We start from the raw sequence: 15,139 nt of genomic DNA on the forward strand, positions 1-15,139 counted from the left end.
TCTCAGTGTAGGAAGTAGGGGAACAAACTACACATGGAGAAGAGAGAACTTACAGGTAAGCGGCTGTATACATGGGACTGTATGGCAGGTGGGGACTGAGGTGTATGTTACATGGGACTGTATGGCTGTTGGGGACTGAGCTGTTTGTTACATTGGACTGTATGGCTGGTGGGGACTGGGTATATGTAACTTGGGACTGTATGGCTGCTGGGGACTGAGGTGTATGTAACATGAGACTATATGGCTGCTGGCGACTGAGGTGTATGTTATATGAGACTTTGTGTCTGGGTGATCTACCTTCACCCCTACCAGATACACATTCCATTGTAACATACACCTCAGCCCGCACCAGCCACACAGTCTCATGTAACATACACCTCAGCCCGCACCAGCCACACAGCCCCATGTAACATACACCTCAGCCCGCACCAGCCATGCAGTCCCATGTAACATACCATTCAGCCCGCACCAGCCACACAGTCCCATGTAACATACACCTCAGCCCGCACCAGCCACACAGTCCCATGTAACATACACCTCAACCCGCACCAGCCATGCAGTCTCATGTAACATACCACTCAGCCCACACCAGACACGCAGTCCCATGTAACATACACTGCAGTCCGCACCAGCCACGCAGTCCCATGTAACATACACCTCAGCCCGCACCAGCCACACAGTCCCATGTAACATACACCTCAGCCCGCACCAGCCATGCAGTCCCATGTAACATAACACTCAGCCCACACCAGACACGCAGTCCCATGTAACATACACTGCAGTCCGAGGAAATATATCTATGGGAAAACCCCTAGAAAACCAGAAACCTTTGCTATCAGGTTTTTGATGTCGCTTCTGGCAGTCTTGCAGATGTCAGTCTCATTACATATAGCACATGTCTAACAGTTTCCTATCTTGACAATGAACTTAGCTGTCCCATACCTGTAAAGAAATACATCTGTCACCATTAGTTCCCATATCTTACTTATTACTACCGCATGTTCTAGATTATTTCCTAAAACTTTCCACTGCTTACTGTGACTCATATTTAGACTTCTGCAGTTGAAGCTAAATAATGGCCTAGTCAAAATAAAAGTTTCACAATGGCATTTTCTTCTTCCTGGTGTATGTGAGTGCATTGTCTGTGTCACGGACACAATTTGAATTGTAAATCAGGAAAAAAAGGGCATGATATTTATCAAACTGTCTGCAGGAAAATTTTGGTGTAATTTGCTCAGAAAAAAACTGGCTAAAATGACTTGCGCCACATTTGTTAAGGGGTATTCCCACAAAGACAGGTTTCTTACATGTATTCAGGATAACAAAATAACACAATCTCTAATACAACATTTCACAGATATAATTCCAACCTGTCTTTATCAGTCCTGCTGTACACAATTTCAGTTTCCCTTAGACACGACCCAGTAACTTCTGACTTAGGGTTGGACATTATCTTGGATTTTTGTGTGAAATTGCGCAGATGAGATTTCTCACTCTCTCCTGTGTTCCTATAGCCACGCCCCCTGCACGAAGCTCAGAGACACTCACTAATCATTTCCTGCCAGGACAGAGACGAGCAGAGAGAGAGGAGCTGCAAACTACAAGCTACAAGGAGATAAGGGATCCAGGGGGGATGGTGTAAAATTCTGTCAGCCTGTGTCTAAAAGGCATCATGCATCTCACTCTCATCTCTCTCTATGTGTACGTGAGTTAGTACAGAAGCCAGATGAGAGTGCATCTACACCAACCCACATTGTTGCCCCACAGATCGAGATGGGTCATAAAGTGTTTGCTTAGAGAGGCCCCGCCCACACCCTGGAAACTTACACTGAGCAGCCTAGACAGTGATAGGAGCTAAAACAGCAATAACACTGAGTAAAATTGTGAAGTAAGGGTTAAATGATCTTTATTGTGTTAACATCACTAGGGGATCGAGATGTAAGAATTATCTTTACTGGGAAAACCCCTTTAAGTATGACAGAGGGGGAGGGGTATCCAAATAGAACTTTTGCAGGAAAAAGTCTGTGTGCCAAAAACTATCCAGACGTTTAAAAATTGTGCCACAGTTTTCTTGATGAGTTAATGGTGCAAAGTACAGCTAGACAGTTTTATAATCCAGCATCAGGCACACTGGTGCAGCAGAAGGCTGTCTGGTCTAACTGTGCACCCGTCTATTTTGCACCGTTTTGATACATTTCCCCTATTACACATTGCAAACGTTTTTTTTTCATCACCATTAAATCAAATGCTTGTGAAACATGTATGGGGGGATCTCTTCTCATGAAATTAACTAAGAGTCAGACTGTGATGAGTGTATACATAAACTCTATGTAATGGCTTAGAAGTGATATAAATAAATTCCCAAAGGACAAGTTAGTAACATAAAATGTCTACATGACCCCAACATTGCTGGATACCATACTCACCAATGTATACAGGAGAGTAGCTTGATTTAACATTCTCATCTAGGTAAGTGACACCCAGTGTGTAAAGTGGTGTGGCACCAATCCCATGGAGAAACTGTCCCAACATGAAGACATATCTGTAGTTAGATAGACTTGAGGCACTTTCTGTGACCTGATAAGTATGATTAGAGTAGCATACTTCAGTTTCTTCTGCAAGGTTCACGACATACACACTAGTGGTGAACTGTGGTAGTGCAAACACCAAGGAACCAATTCCCATAATAAGTACTCCCCAGCCCAACCACCTCGGTTTATGTCCGTTTCCCCCAAAGTAGCTGACAAATGTCAAACATAGGCAAGCTGCTATGTCATAGGAGCTTGCAATCAATCCAGTATGGTAGCTATGCAGATCAAACCTCCGCTCTATGGAGGTGATGACAGTATTGATAAAACCATTGACCACCATTCCTTGGAGAAAGGAAGCCACACACAGGAATAAGAGTACGCCTTTGGATGTATTAAAAACCTGTAAACAGGATGGTTTGATTGCTCCCCAGCCGCACAGGTTCTCATTGTCTGATGGGATAAATTTAATCTCGCAGGGGTCATCATCATACAGTGCATTCTTAGTAGAGGTCTTCTTGTACAGTGGATCAGTACAAGAGTCTGAGGGTGTCTTTGACAGCAATGCGTCGACCTGTTCAATGCTATCCGGAGTGCCCAAGTCATAGTTGCTGATTGATTGTGGAGCTTCGGAAAAACAGAGAAGTTCTTGCTTGGAATGGAAGGAAGTTTCTGGGGATAGATGTTGGGGCATTTCACAATAAAACAAGCTAGGGTGAGTCTTACTTTCACCAGAGGGTTGAATGGTCTGTAGACTTCAGAGAAATGACACCTGAAAAATAAACACATCAATATTATATCCCCTATATCAGTGATGGCAAACCTTTTAGAGACCGAGTGCCCAAACTACAACAAAGACCCGCTTATTTATCGCAAAGTGCCAACACAGAAATTTAATTTGTGATTTATACTCCCTTCACTGTCAGAGTTTTCATTGATACCAGTACTCTGAGGACACCAATAAAGCAGAAAATAGTCCCAGGTACAGCTGTCACTTTAAAATACCTCTGTGCACAGCAAGTCCTGGGCTGTCTGGGACTGCAGGAAGATACCTGAAGTCATCTCTGGTGATGGCCTGAGTGCCCACAGAAAGGGTTCTGAGTGCCACCTCTGGCACCATTGCAATAGGTTAGCCATCACTGCCTTATATTGTATTTAGAAAGGTCAGTCACCTCTCCTGTCAGAACCTTGGATTCTATGACATTCTGCATGTTCCTACAGAACTATGCATTACATAGTTAGCAAGGTTAAAAATACCTACTTCGGAGAACAATCCCTAGATAATCATTTACCTCCAGAAGTCCAACTCCCAAAGATTGTTACAAAGAAGCCTAACAGGCCTATAGTGATCAACATTCATTCATGGATTAAATATAACCATCAATGCAATTTGTCATTATAAAAAAACATATATTTCCTGCCATTACTAGCACTGGATATCTCAATTAATTGTGTAATAAAAGGTTATACCATTTTCCAATATACTTTCTGTATCAATTACTTACAAATGTTAGATCTCTGCTTGCTGCCATTCAACATGAAGCTTCATTGTTTACTTCCTGTGGATAGAAATTTGTCATGTGATGTCACACAGGTGCACAGCTCATTAGTATCACAGTAATCAGAGCTGTGTGATATAACAAGCCGTGCACCTGTGTGACATCACATGACAAGTGACTGGTTTTTATCCACAGCAAGTAACCAATGAAGCTTCCTGTTTAATATCAGCAAGCAGAGATCTTGAAAACCATGGAGAATGGATACAGAAAGTATTTTGGAAAAATATATAACTTTTCATTACTTACATAGGAGTCTAAACCTTCTTACCTCCATCTGTAATGTATACCCCTCATCTTCGGCGTAGTTCTCTTATGTGCTAGATATTTGCACTGAAGACATATATTTGTACAAGTACAAATAACCTCAAGTTTTCTATCCTTTCATTATAAGATAGTCCTTTCATTTCAATCTTCATTGAAGTGTCTCCAGCTCCATTTTATCCTTTTTGAATTGAAAATTGAATCCCATACTCTAGGTAAGTCTTACAAGCGTTTTATAATGGAATATCATTACATCCCTTTTTAAAGGAAACCTACCACTTGAAATGGCAGGTTTAAGAAGAAAACACAGAGCACCAGCTCAGGGTGAGCTGGTGCCGGAGCTTATCTTTGTTAGTGTTTTAAACCGCTGTATCGCGGTTTAAAACACTTTTTAAACTTTATAGCCGGCGCAGGGAGGTACGTGCTCGGCGCTTACCATGCGCGCGACCGTGCACGCGGCTACATAGGAAGTGAAGGAGAGCCGCATGCATGGTAAGCGCCGAGCGTGTACCTCCCTGCGCCGGCTATAAAGTTTAAAAAGTGTTTTAGACCGCGATACAGTGGTTTAAAACACTAACAAAAATAAGCTCCGGCACCAGCTCACCCTGAGCTGGTGCTCGGTGTTTTCTTCTTAAACCTGCCACTTCAAGTGGTAGGTTTCCTTTAAATACCCTGACATTTTCTGTTCTTTTGCAGGTGCAGTTGGACATTGAGTACTGCAGCTTAGCTTAACTCTAATCAGAATACCCAGGTCCTTCTATAGTTCAGCAGGCCCAAATTTTACACCATTCAGTGTATTTGCAGTATTACAACTCCTGAGGCTTAAGTTCATTATTTTGCATTTATCAATATTAACTATTAACCTTTACACTATCAAACAAGACAGAAAAGCTCACAGCATTAACCTACATGATGGGCCTATTTATGCTGCAGGTGAGATTTTGCATTACACTTTCTGGTTCTATCTTACAAATACTGATGTGTAATAGTGTCCTAGAAGATATTTCTCCTTCCCAGATGATCAGACCAAACTGGAGCCCTATCTTGTTTTTTACATTTATTTTCCATGTTACTTAAGGCAAAATGGACCAGATGAGATTGTTCGCTAAATGACATGAAAGTTAAATATGGCAGCATGGGTTAAAAATAGTCAGCGGTGTTTCCTAAATTTCAGAGACCTGATTCTACAGCACTGTTTCTATGGCGATCGATAATCTGCAAACCGCAATTCAATACAAATGCCTAAGATAGGGATGGCTGGAAACCCAAAACATAGGCACTATAGGGTTAAGATTTAATAGTAATATTACAGTAAAATTTCACTCCCAAAAATCTAATAATCCATATTAACCCATAATAATCCAAAAACATTTTTTTGCCAGCACAATGTGTTCAGGAACTAGCCACACACGTAAGCCTGCTGTTTCTTCATCACTTTCATATCAGTGGCCGCAACTACCTCCAATGCAGGAAATGCAGCATCTCTCACTTCACTTTAATCTTTGTTGCAAGTCCCTAACCTGAAGTTTCAGGCATTTCACACATAGCTCCCTATCCTAACATGCACCTTTTGTTCTGACACAAGCCTTTTATATTACTTAAAGAAAATCTACAATTTGATTTGATGCAGTATGAAGCAAACATACCTTGAGAATGCTGTAGTAACACTGATGCAGGATAATATCTTGTTTAATCCCTGTGCTGAGTGGTTTGGCTGATAAAACAGATATAACACTCTCTCGCTTCTATGGCTGGTTCAGCGCATATCCTAGCACGTGAGTTTTTCACTGCAGGAGAGAATGATGTAATCCCTGGGTTGTGCCTGAAGGCTGAATAATCAATTGCTGCCCCATCCCCCAGCTGCTGTGTATGAGTGATCCAGCTCAGATTGATTAGTCATGTCTTGACTTACCTCCATTGGTAATTACAAGCACTATGTCTAATGTGTTTATCTAGGCAGCCAGCCAGACCCAGCTTTCCCAAGGTCCTGTATGTTCCAATTGTTTTTTCATCTCAGGGATTAACCCTGCTTCATAATCCATCAAATCAAATAGTAGGTTTCCTTTAAGTTTCATACAGACCTTTAAATCTCCTCAGGCATCACAGTCCTGTGTGACTGCTACCTCTGCTCAGTTGGCAGATGTTCCTGTTATAAGCATAATCCAGGAATCTTAAAGGGATCTTACCACCTACAAACCCCGCAATAAACCTCAAACAGTACCTTATAGATGACTGTAATTGTGGTCTAATGGTGCCAGTAAGACTCCTCTGCATTGGTCCTTCAGCACAAAAAAAAAACTTTCATTGCCCATCAATTTCTTCTGAAAGTCAAGGGGGCAGGAGAATGCTGGAATCCAGTCAAGGGGGCAGGAGAGCGCTGGAATCCAGTCAAGGGGGCAGGAGAGCGCTGGAATCCAGTCAAGGGGGCAGGAGAGTGCTGGAATCCAGTCAAGGGGGCAGGAGAGCGCTGGAATCCAGTCAAGGGGGCAGGAGAGCGCTGGAATCCAGTCAAGGGGGCAGGAGAGCGCTGGAATCCAGTCAAGGGGGCAGGAGAGCGCTGGAATCCAGTCAAGGGGGCAGGAGAGCGTTGGAATCCAGTCAAGGGGGTAGGAGAGCGCTGGAATCCAGTCAAGGGGGCAGGAGAGCGCTGGAAACCAGTCAAGGGGGCAGGAGAGCGCTGGAATCCAGTCAAGGGGGCAGGAGAGCGCTGGAATCCAGTCAAGGGGGCAGGAGAGCGCTGGAATCCAGTCAAAGGGGCAGGAGAGCGCTGGAATCCAGTCAAGGGGGCAGGACAGCGCTGGAATCCAGTCAAGGGGGCAGGAGAATGCTGGAATCCAGTCAAAGGGGCAGGAGAGCGCTGGAATCCAGTCAAGCTCCTCGTCTCCTGACGGCCACTAGAACGAATGTGTGCCCGCCGTGCCGTAGTTAGTACAAGTTCTTAGTATCACAGACAGTAATCAGAGCTTTATGATATTAAGAGCTGTGCACCTGTGTGACACCACATGATCAGAAGAAGTTAACATAGAAGCTTATGACAGCAAGCAGAAATCTAGAAAACTATGCAGTATTGATATAGGAAGTATATTGGAAAATTGTATAACTTTTCATTGCACAAACTGTATATATACTTTGCTGAAAGTGGACATCCCCTTTAACTGGATTCCAGAGCTCTCACATCTCCTTGACTGCATCTCATAAGAAAATGATGGATAATAAAAGTCTTTTTTTGTGCCAAAACACCAATGCCACAGAAAACTATAAGGTACTGTTTAGGGTTTATTGTGGGGTTTGGTGGTAACAGGTTCCCTTTAATAACCATAGAGTGAGGTCATATCCTATCTATATTTTATTAATTTATATAATAGGGCTGGCTTATATGATTGATATTTGTAGACTAATGTATCAATTAACTTTATCTAAATGTAAAATGAGTAACAAATCTGCCATTTTTGTAGTTCCGGCAAGTAAATAGCGTGTCTCTGAGGTCAGCCAAAGATGTCTCCATTATGTGTATGATAAACAGTCAATGTGAGATCTTCCTTAAGTGCAGACCACTTCCTTTCCAGCAACTAAGAGCAGAAATATGTATCATCATACAAGGAACCTACATTTTATACTTCACAATGTGGAAGTTTCGTTATGTGTTACTAAAAGGAAGGGCAATGACTAAGAGGCCACAATACTATTGTTCTATTAATACATTATTAAAACATTGGCGCTTTATATCACCCACAGACTTATTTGGATTGCAAATTTCTGAGAAATGATAAAACTCATACTGTGACCAATGCAGAATAATAACCCTTATTCATAAGCCCAGGCAGGTATGGGGAAAGCAAAATAATGACTTCTGTGTCACACATGACAGGTTTAGATACAACAATTTTATTCACAACTGGCTTAGATGGGCATTAGCTAAAATGCACTTCACAGGAAGTGTATTATAGTGTTTCATTCTATAGAATTTCTTGTTACACAGTCAGGATACCACATTACACACGGTAAGTTTAGATACAGCAGCTGCCCGAGTTTAGATCAGGGCAGTTTCTAGGTAGTTTTGTTGCACAGGGTAAACCTCAAAAAATTCCCCCCAGGTAATTTAAATATATATATTATGCGCCTTGATTAAAGCATAAACAGCGACACATATTTATGTATGGATTATAGTGTATGCAGCACTTATAATTATAAGGCTACATTCACATTAACGTGTGCCCGCCGTACCGTAGCACTGAGGGCACATGTCGGCACCAGGGAGAGGAGGAGGGGGTGAGCACTGCTCACCCCGCCCCTCTCCATGGAGGAACATTGCGCACAGTGCCGTATTTTGGAGAAAGATAGTACATGTCCTATCTTGCTCCCGGCTACGGAACGGTAGGGTGCCGTATATACAGGTACGTCCCCCATACGTTTGTGTGAATGTAGCTTAAGTTAGGTTAGACATTGCTCTCCCCAAATTAATTCTAACATATACAGTGTCCCCCTTTAATTAAAATTTACAGTGTCTTTCAAATTATAATATTGTGCTTGTCATGAATTATTATAATAGCGATTAACATATATACTTCATCAGAACAAAGCTTAGTACACAAATACAGCACAAGTATGGAGTTCAGCACATAAGTACAGTACTAGAACCAATCTTCATACAGAAACACAGTACCAGAACCTCTTATCCCTATATACATACCATATGTAAAGTATACCAAATCATTTTACATATGTACAGAGGCCTCTAATTTACATGTATACAGTACCTCCATAATGAATTAATATATGCACTCCCCCCTTTTAATTCATACTGTGCACCCTGTAATAAATATAGATAGATAATGTGCCCCCTGTATTAGCTATATACTGTGCCCCTCTCTTTAAGGCCTCATGCACACGACCGTATTCTGTGTATAAGGCTGTATTCTGGCCATAAATACGGGGCGTACTACAACCGTATGGCAACGTATTGCACCGTATGGCACTGTATCTGTACCATATTCATAGAAAATACGGTTGGCTGGCAAATGATGGATAGCTGCCAATTTGCTGGTTGAAAGAATGTCCTTCCCACTGTTTCTGCATTTATAAATGGAAGGATACAGTGCACAGCCATATGCAAAAGGTTTTTACCCCGTATTTTATATGCCCCCATTGAGTTCTGTGGGCCATATGGAACTGAAATGCAGTGAAAAATAGGACATGCTCTATATTTTTATATGTCCCGCTCATGGTACAGTACGGTGGACAATATGTCCATGTACATGGATGGCTGTATTGCCTTTGGAATGCATAGGGCCATATGCCGGTTGTATATATTGGGCCGTTTTAATATGTCCTCTATACGTTTGTGTGCATGGGGCCTTAGATATATGTTATGATGCACCTGTATACAACCTTGCAGGACAGGAGCGCTGCACTAGTAACCACAGGGAGAAAACAAGCTTCAAAGAATCCAAACAATGAATGTGCAGAACAACAGCTTAACATGAAAAAAATTCTCTCATTTTGGGCACAATGCCTCCCAGTATATATGTATCCAGCACAAAGCCCCCAGTATATAGGTAACCAGCACACTGCCCCAGCATATAAACAAAAATAAACTCAGTACTCAGACACGTCCATGCGCTCTGCCCACAACCACACACTAAGATGTCATGACGCAGTGACACAGCCATGTCATAGTGTGTGTGGGGGCTGAGCTGCGGGGAGTGCCATAAGGTGAGCTTATTTTTTATGTACTATGGGCAGTGTGCTGGACAAATATATATTGGGGGCAGTGTGCAGATACAGTCGCCCGCCCCGCCTATTGGTAGAAACGGCCCAGGTTTAGATATGGTAGCTCAGAGTACAGTATTATACTTGCTATGTTTCGATACAGCAACTCTTAACACAGTACTACACATGTTAAGTTTTAGATGCAACAGCTGTATGTCTAGATTAAAATTTTTAGATAAACATGTATAGATAGAGGCCAATGCCATCATTTAAGCCAGCCTCCAATTTTGGGGATCTGCAAAACTGGATGATGTGCAGATAAAATGCAGACCCTTTTTGCAGGAGCAGAATGAGAAAACAGGCTAAAAACTGGTGAAAAACACAATGTTAAAAAATGGACCTACAAGCCCTAGTTTGTGGACAGAGTAAATAACATTCATGTGAAAGGGGCCTAAGATACATAGACTAGCAGGCAGCTTCATATGAGATAGACTTATATCAGATAAATAGGTAGAAGGAGCAGCACTGTGGATAACCGGATTAAATCCAATGTGGCTGCAGGCTTCAAGGAACTGACTCAGGATCCCATATGCATACAAACTCCAAGGAAGGAAGCAGCACTCCAAGATAAATAGTGAATATTTATTCCACCAGTGGTAAGTGCTACTTTCGGCTGACTCTATGCAGCCATTCTCAAGCATAGTGAAACAGTGATACAGGGCGGGTTTAAATCCCCCACAGGATGTGACATCATGATTACAAAAACAGGTGGTGTGATAATGAGTTGTTAAATCATGCTCAAAAAACATATATAAAAGGTATATACAGTATATCAATGTGCATATTATCATATGATCATAACACAGTGTCGAGTGTACAAAAAACAGTGTATCGATAGTCCCCCGCACGCCGTCTAGCCACAGTGTGTAAACATCATGTTGACGCGTGTGTAAACATCACGTTAACACATGTCCTGAACCCGTTGCTAAGCAACATAACACTGCACAGCGAATACAATAAAAAAACTAAAAAGCTTATCTTTATTTACTTTTTTTGATTGTATTCGCTGTGCAGTGTCATGTTGCTTAGCAACGGGTTCAGGACATGTGTTAACATGATGTTTACACACTGTGGCTAGACGGCGTGCGGGGGACTATCGATTGGCTACACTGTTTTCCTGTACACTCGACATTGTGTTATGATCATATGATGTAATAATATTGCACATTGATATGCTGTATATACCTTTTATATATGTTTTTTGAGCATGATTTAACAACTCATTATCACACCACCTGTTTTTGTAATCATGATGTCACATCCTGTGGGTATTTAAACCCGCCCTGTATCACTGTTTCACTATGCTTGAGAATGGCTGCAGAGAGTCAGCCAAAATGTAGCACTTACCACTGGTGGAATAAATATTCACTATTTATATTGGAGTGCTGCTTCCTTCCTTGGAGTTTGAGATAGAATTATATTTATAGGCAGTTTCTATAATAGTAAATATAATCTTAGTACTACCAGGTAAAAATCCCAGTTTACAATAAGTAATAATCTCTGCCTCATACAGTCATAATCTCCTTCCTCTCACATCATGATAGAGGAGCAGCAGTAGAATCACACGGAGGCAGGTGCCTGACCGATAGTAACCTCCATCCATCAGACTTCCGGTGTCTGGCATCATCATACGATGCTCAACTGCCAGGGAACAGCTAATCAGCGAGCGCTGGATCTCTTGGCACAACCCATCCGACGAGAAAGATGAAATTAATGCAGACAACAACAAAGGATGATAGAAGCCCTGCTCTGGGCAATGTACTGATGCAATATAGGGGTATATGTTGCGTTGAGAATGGCAGAAGGGGTGCGATTTCTCCGGCCTTCTGTCTTTCATTTTATTTCAATATAGAATATAACGCACAACTCTAAATGATATGATTTTGTAATAGCACCTAATGGAAATGTAATGATGGCATATCCAGACCCCATAAGGCAACATTGAGAAACAGAAGGCCCTGCTTACTATTAGTACACCCTCTGGTCTTTTGTGACCTATATTAGACTTGCGTGCATCCATCATTCTAGATAATCAATAATACTACATCATGTGCCTGGCACTTTCAAGGTCCAAGTCCATAAATCCTATTGAATCAGCAAGTAAGCAAATAGCGATATGCACAAGATCAATATAGTATAATCCCATAAGTTATATTCTAAGGCTCTACCAAATATACTGGGCTATCTAGGGTTAATGGCATCTGGTACTATTTAAAGAGACAGTATAGTACAGTCTAGTGCCAGAGAACAAATTGGTGGTTTTTGTTCTGCAGCTGAGATCAGTCCTTTAGGGTGATTAATTTTTCCTCAGCTTTTCCAACACTTCGCTCTGGCAGATGTGTGAATAACCATGGTAGTATCAGCATGTCTGACACATACAATGTTGTGCACTACTGTGGAAGAAGAATCCACCACGTGGAGCAATAGCTGTGTCCTGTCAGCATATTCTGGACAGGGCATCTATTCTCTTTTCCATCTGCCCCCAGCTGTCCCAAAGGATCAGTCTGGGAGAGAAGAATTGGTACACAGCCTACTTATTAGAATATTGTATGGTGGTATACAGGACCCGAATAAGGTCTTGTATAGGATATAAATACCATGTTGAAACGGAACAGGGTGATGCTAGAGAAATTACCTAGGTCTCCCACTGAATAGATCTTTAAGCTCAGGTAAAGCAGACACTACTGTAGCTGCTTCTTCTCTAAAATGTGACTACTGAATTAGACTTCCCGGCATACAAAATTCTCAAAGCATCCACCTATGACCTGTATCCTATATTAGGGGGAATTCCCTGATCACAACCATAACAAGCATATGGTCATATCATAAATCAGGGAGAAGGTTACTGTTATTGACTGCCAAGCAGAGGTGTCAGAGGAAGGAAGGGAAACCTCCATAAGACCAAAGATTGTAGGGACTGTAGGAATGTAGGGACATGTGGGGACACAAGGCCCACACCAACCTTAAAGTGGTTTACAGCAAAAGAAACAAAAGCTTCCCTTTATTGAGAATCAGTTTCACATTTGTCCGTGTGTTGTCTTTCTTATTACAGCTATACTTATCTGAGATGAAAAAGGGCTGGGCTCAGTGTCGGACTGGGTTTCCTTAGGCCCACCAGAGAAAATCAATTTTAGGGGCCCACTCTTCATTATACCACCAAGACCTATGGGGTTCAGTATTGAGTTGAGTCAGAGCCCACCAAAGGATTCTCTGGTAATCTGGTGGGCCAGTCCAACACTGGCTGGTCTGCAATACCACACACAACCTGTGGATAGGTGTGTCACTGTTTTAAAAACAAGGCATCCGTGTTTTGTTTTTTTCAAATTTTGCACAAACCTTTCAGTTTGACATTGGATATGTTACACTCTCATTAAAAGATACTGTTGTCTAGCATTATTGTGTTATTGTGCCATTATAGTGCCCATTTATGCTGCTTCTGTGCCCAAGTTTGATCAGTTTATTCCCTATAGCTATGGAGCCTTGGAACCGAGGGTTCAGGTCCACTGACCTTGATTCATGACACCAACCTTAGCTTTAAACTATGCAGTTGTATTGTTAGATTGTTAATTCCCCAACCTTATGTATTCCTCCCCAAAACAGAACTTGCCGCCCTTGTAGCCCATGCATTATCACATCATCCAAAGTGAGTAATACATCAGACCATGCACTCACGTAGATTGTGATCAGTGAATGGAAAAATACCAGAGGCTGAACTTCTCACAGGAGAGGATTTGCTACTATTGAGTCAGCAGAGAGATGTGTACCGCTGATGTGCTTAGTGTCGTCTCTGATCACATTTCTCATGGCACCTCTGCCAGGAAGGAACCTTATAGACTCATTAAAATAAAATGAGGCCCATCATGATATATATGATGGATCTGGAGGAACAGACCATGATTTGTAAAGGGCTGCGGACTATGATAGTGCTATAGAAATAAGGATTTATTTTAACAGGAAAATAACAAATAATGTAAAAAGAGCATTAAATGAGTCTCAAACATATGGCCCACAGAGGATGAGGGATTAGGTCACTACTAAAGGGGTCAAAAAGTTTGTATGGCATCATATATGCGGCCCCTTTAACCAGCAGAGTTTGAGGCGCCTGACCTAGACGGTCTGGAGAAGTATGAGTGTTTCCCAACCTGTGGAAATAAACAGGTGAGGTCCCATTCACTGACAGCAAGCAGAAATATCAAAAACGTGAGAAATTGATAAACCGGAAAGCAAGAATGTGCCTTTATAAATCCAGGAGCAGGGAAAGCGCTGCCCAGCTTGATACTATACCCAATATGGGAATTATAAATCACTAGATTGGTAGTGACATTTTAGGGCACTGACTGTGGCCATCTGTGTGTGTGGAGGGTGAATTTGTAGCCATGCCTATGATGCCCCTGCAAACCATTGAAAATATTGCACTAGATTTAGCACATGCCACCCATGTCAGTTAGCTATATAATAAAGGGAAGAGATATAGATAATGGGAGGATATACATAATCCATCTATATGATGGGGCTATGGCACATACCTATATCTAGTCGTGATGATGCGGATGCAGAAGTGCTGGTCCTCCCCGCTCACCTCTGCTTCTCCTCTATCTCCGACACTCTGCTCTCATTCACAGACCACGCTCCGCCCCTCCTCCCTGACTGACGTGTCGTTCAGCCTCTCTCAGAAAGCACCTGCTACTTCTCAGCCAATGAGCGGCTCTCCCTCGGCAAGCCCCTTACAGCACGGTGACATTTGGCCGGCATCATGAGGTGTGACGTCAGCGCTCCCGCCCTGCTGCTAGAAATAGCTGATAGCCGGTGCAGGTGCGTCCCAGCCTGTGCTGCTGTGCATCTGTGTCTTTCCTATCTGAGGGGAGGTCTATGTGTACAGCAGCACTGATCATTACTATGCACTTCTCTATTCTCAATGAGCAAAAGCCCCTTATGGTATGTGGTATAGGAAGAGCTAAATGCATAGTTTTATGTCTTTTACATGTGCGTCACTGCTCCTGACCACATCACCTATGTATGGCT

At 42.3% G+C, this 15,139-nt stretch overlaps 1 protein-coding gene across 4 annotated transcripts in view; it reads right to left on the reverse strand.

The window, feature by feature from the left end:
• Positions 1–14,855, reverse strand: part of SLCO4A1 (solute carrier organic anion transporter family member 4A1) — a 59,196-nt gene extending 44,341 nt beyond the window's left edge. Inside the window, exons 1-2 of one of the 4 annotated variants that reach the window (XM_072110952.1) lie at positions 14,644–14,855; positions 2,427–3,300 (exon numbers count right to left, since the gene is read on the reverse strand). In XM_072110952.1, coding sequence (XP_071967053.1) covers positions 2,427–3,222 — 796 coding nt within the window. In that variant the 5' untranslated portion in view covers positions 3,223–3,300; positions 14,644–14,855. Of the gene's footprint in view, positions 1–2,426; positions 3,301–4,033; positions 4,124–5,994; positions 6,124–11,651; positions 11,731–14,643 lie in introns of those variants that run through there. The other 3 variants (XM_072110955.1, XM_072110954.1, XM_072110953.1) reach the window with 3 other exon arrangements.
• Positions 14,856–15,139: the final 284 nt, after the last annotated feature.

This window comes from Engystomops pustulosus, chromosome 6, assembly GCF_040894005.1.
Source record: "Engystomops pustulosus chromosome 6, aEngPut4.maternal, whole genome shotgun sequence".
In the NCBI taxonomy this organism is placed as follows: Eukaryota; Metazoa; Chordata; class Amphibia; order Anura; family Leptodactylidae; genus Engystomops; species Engystomops pustulosus.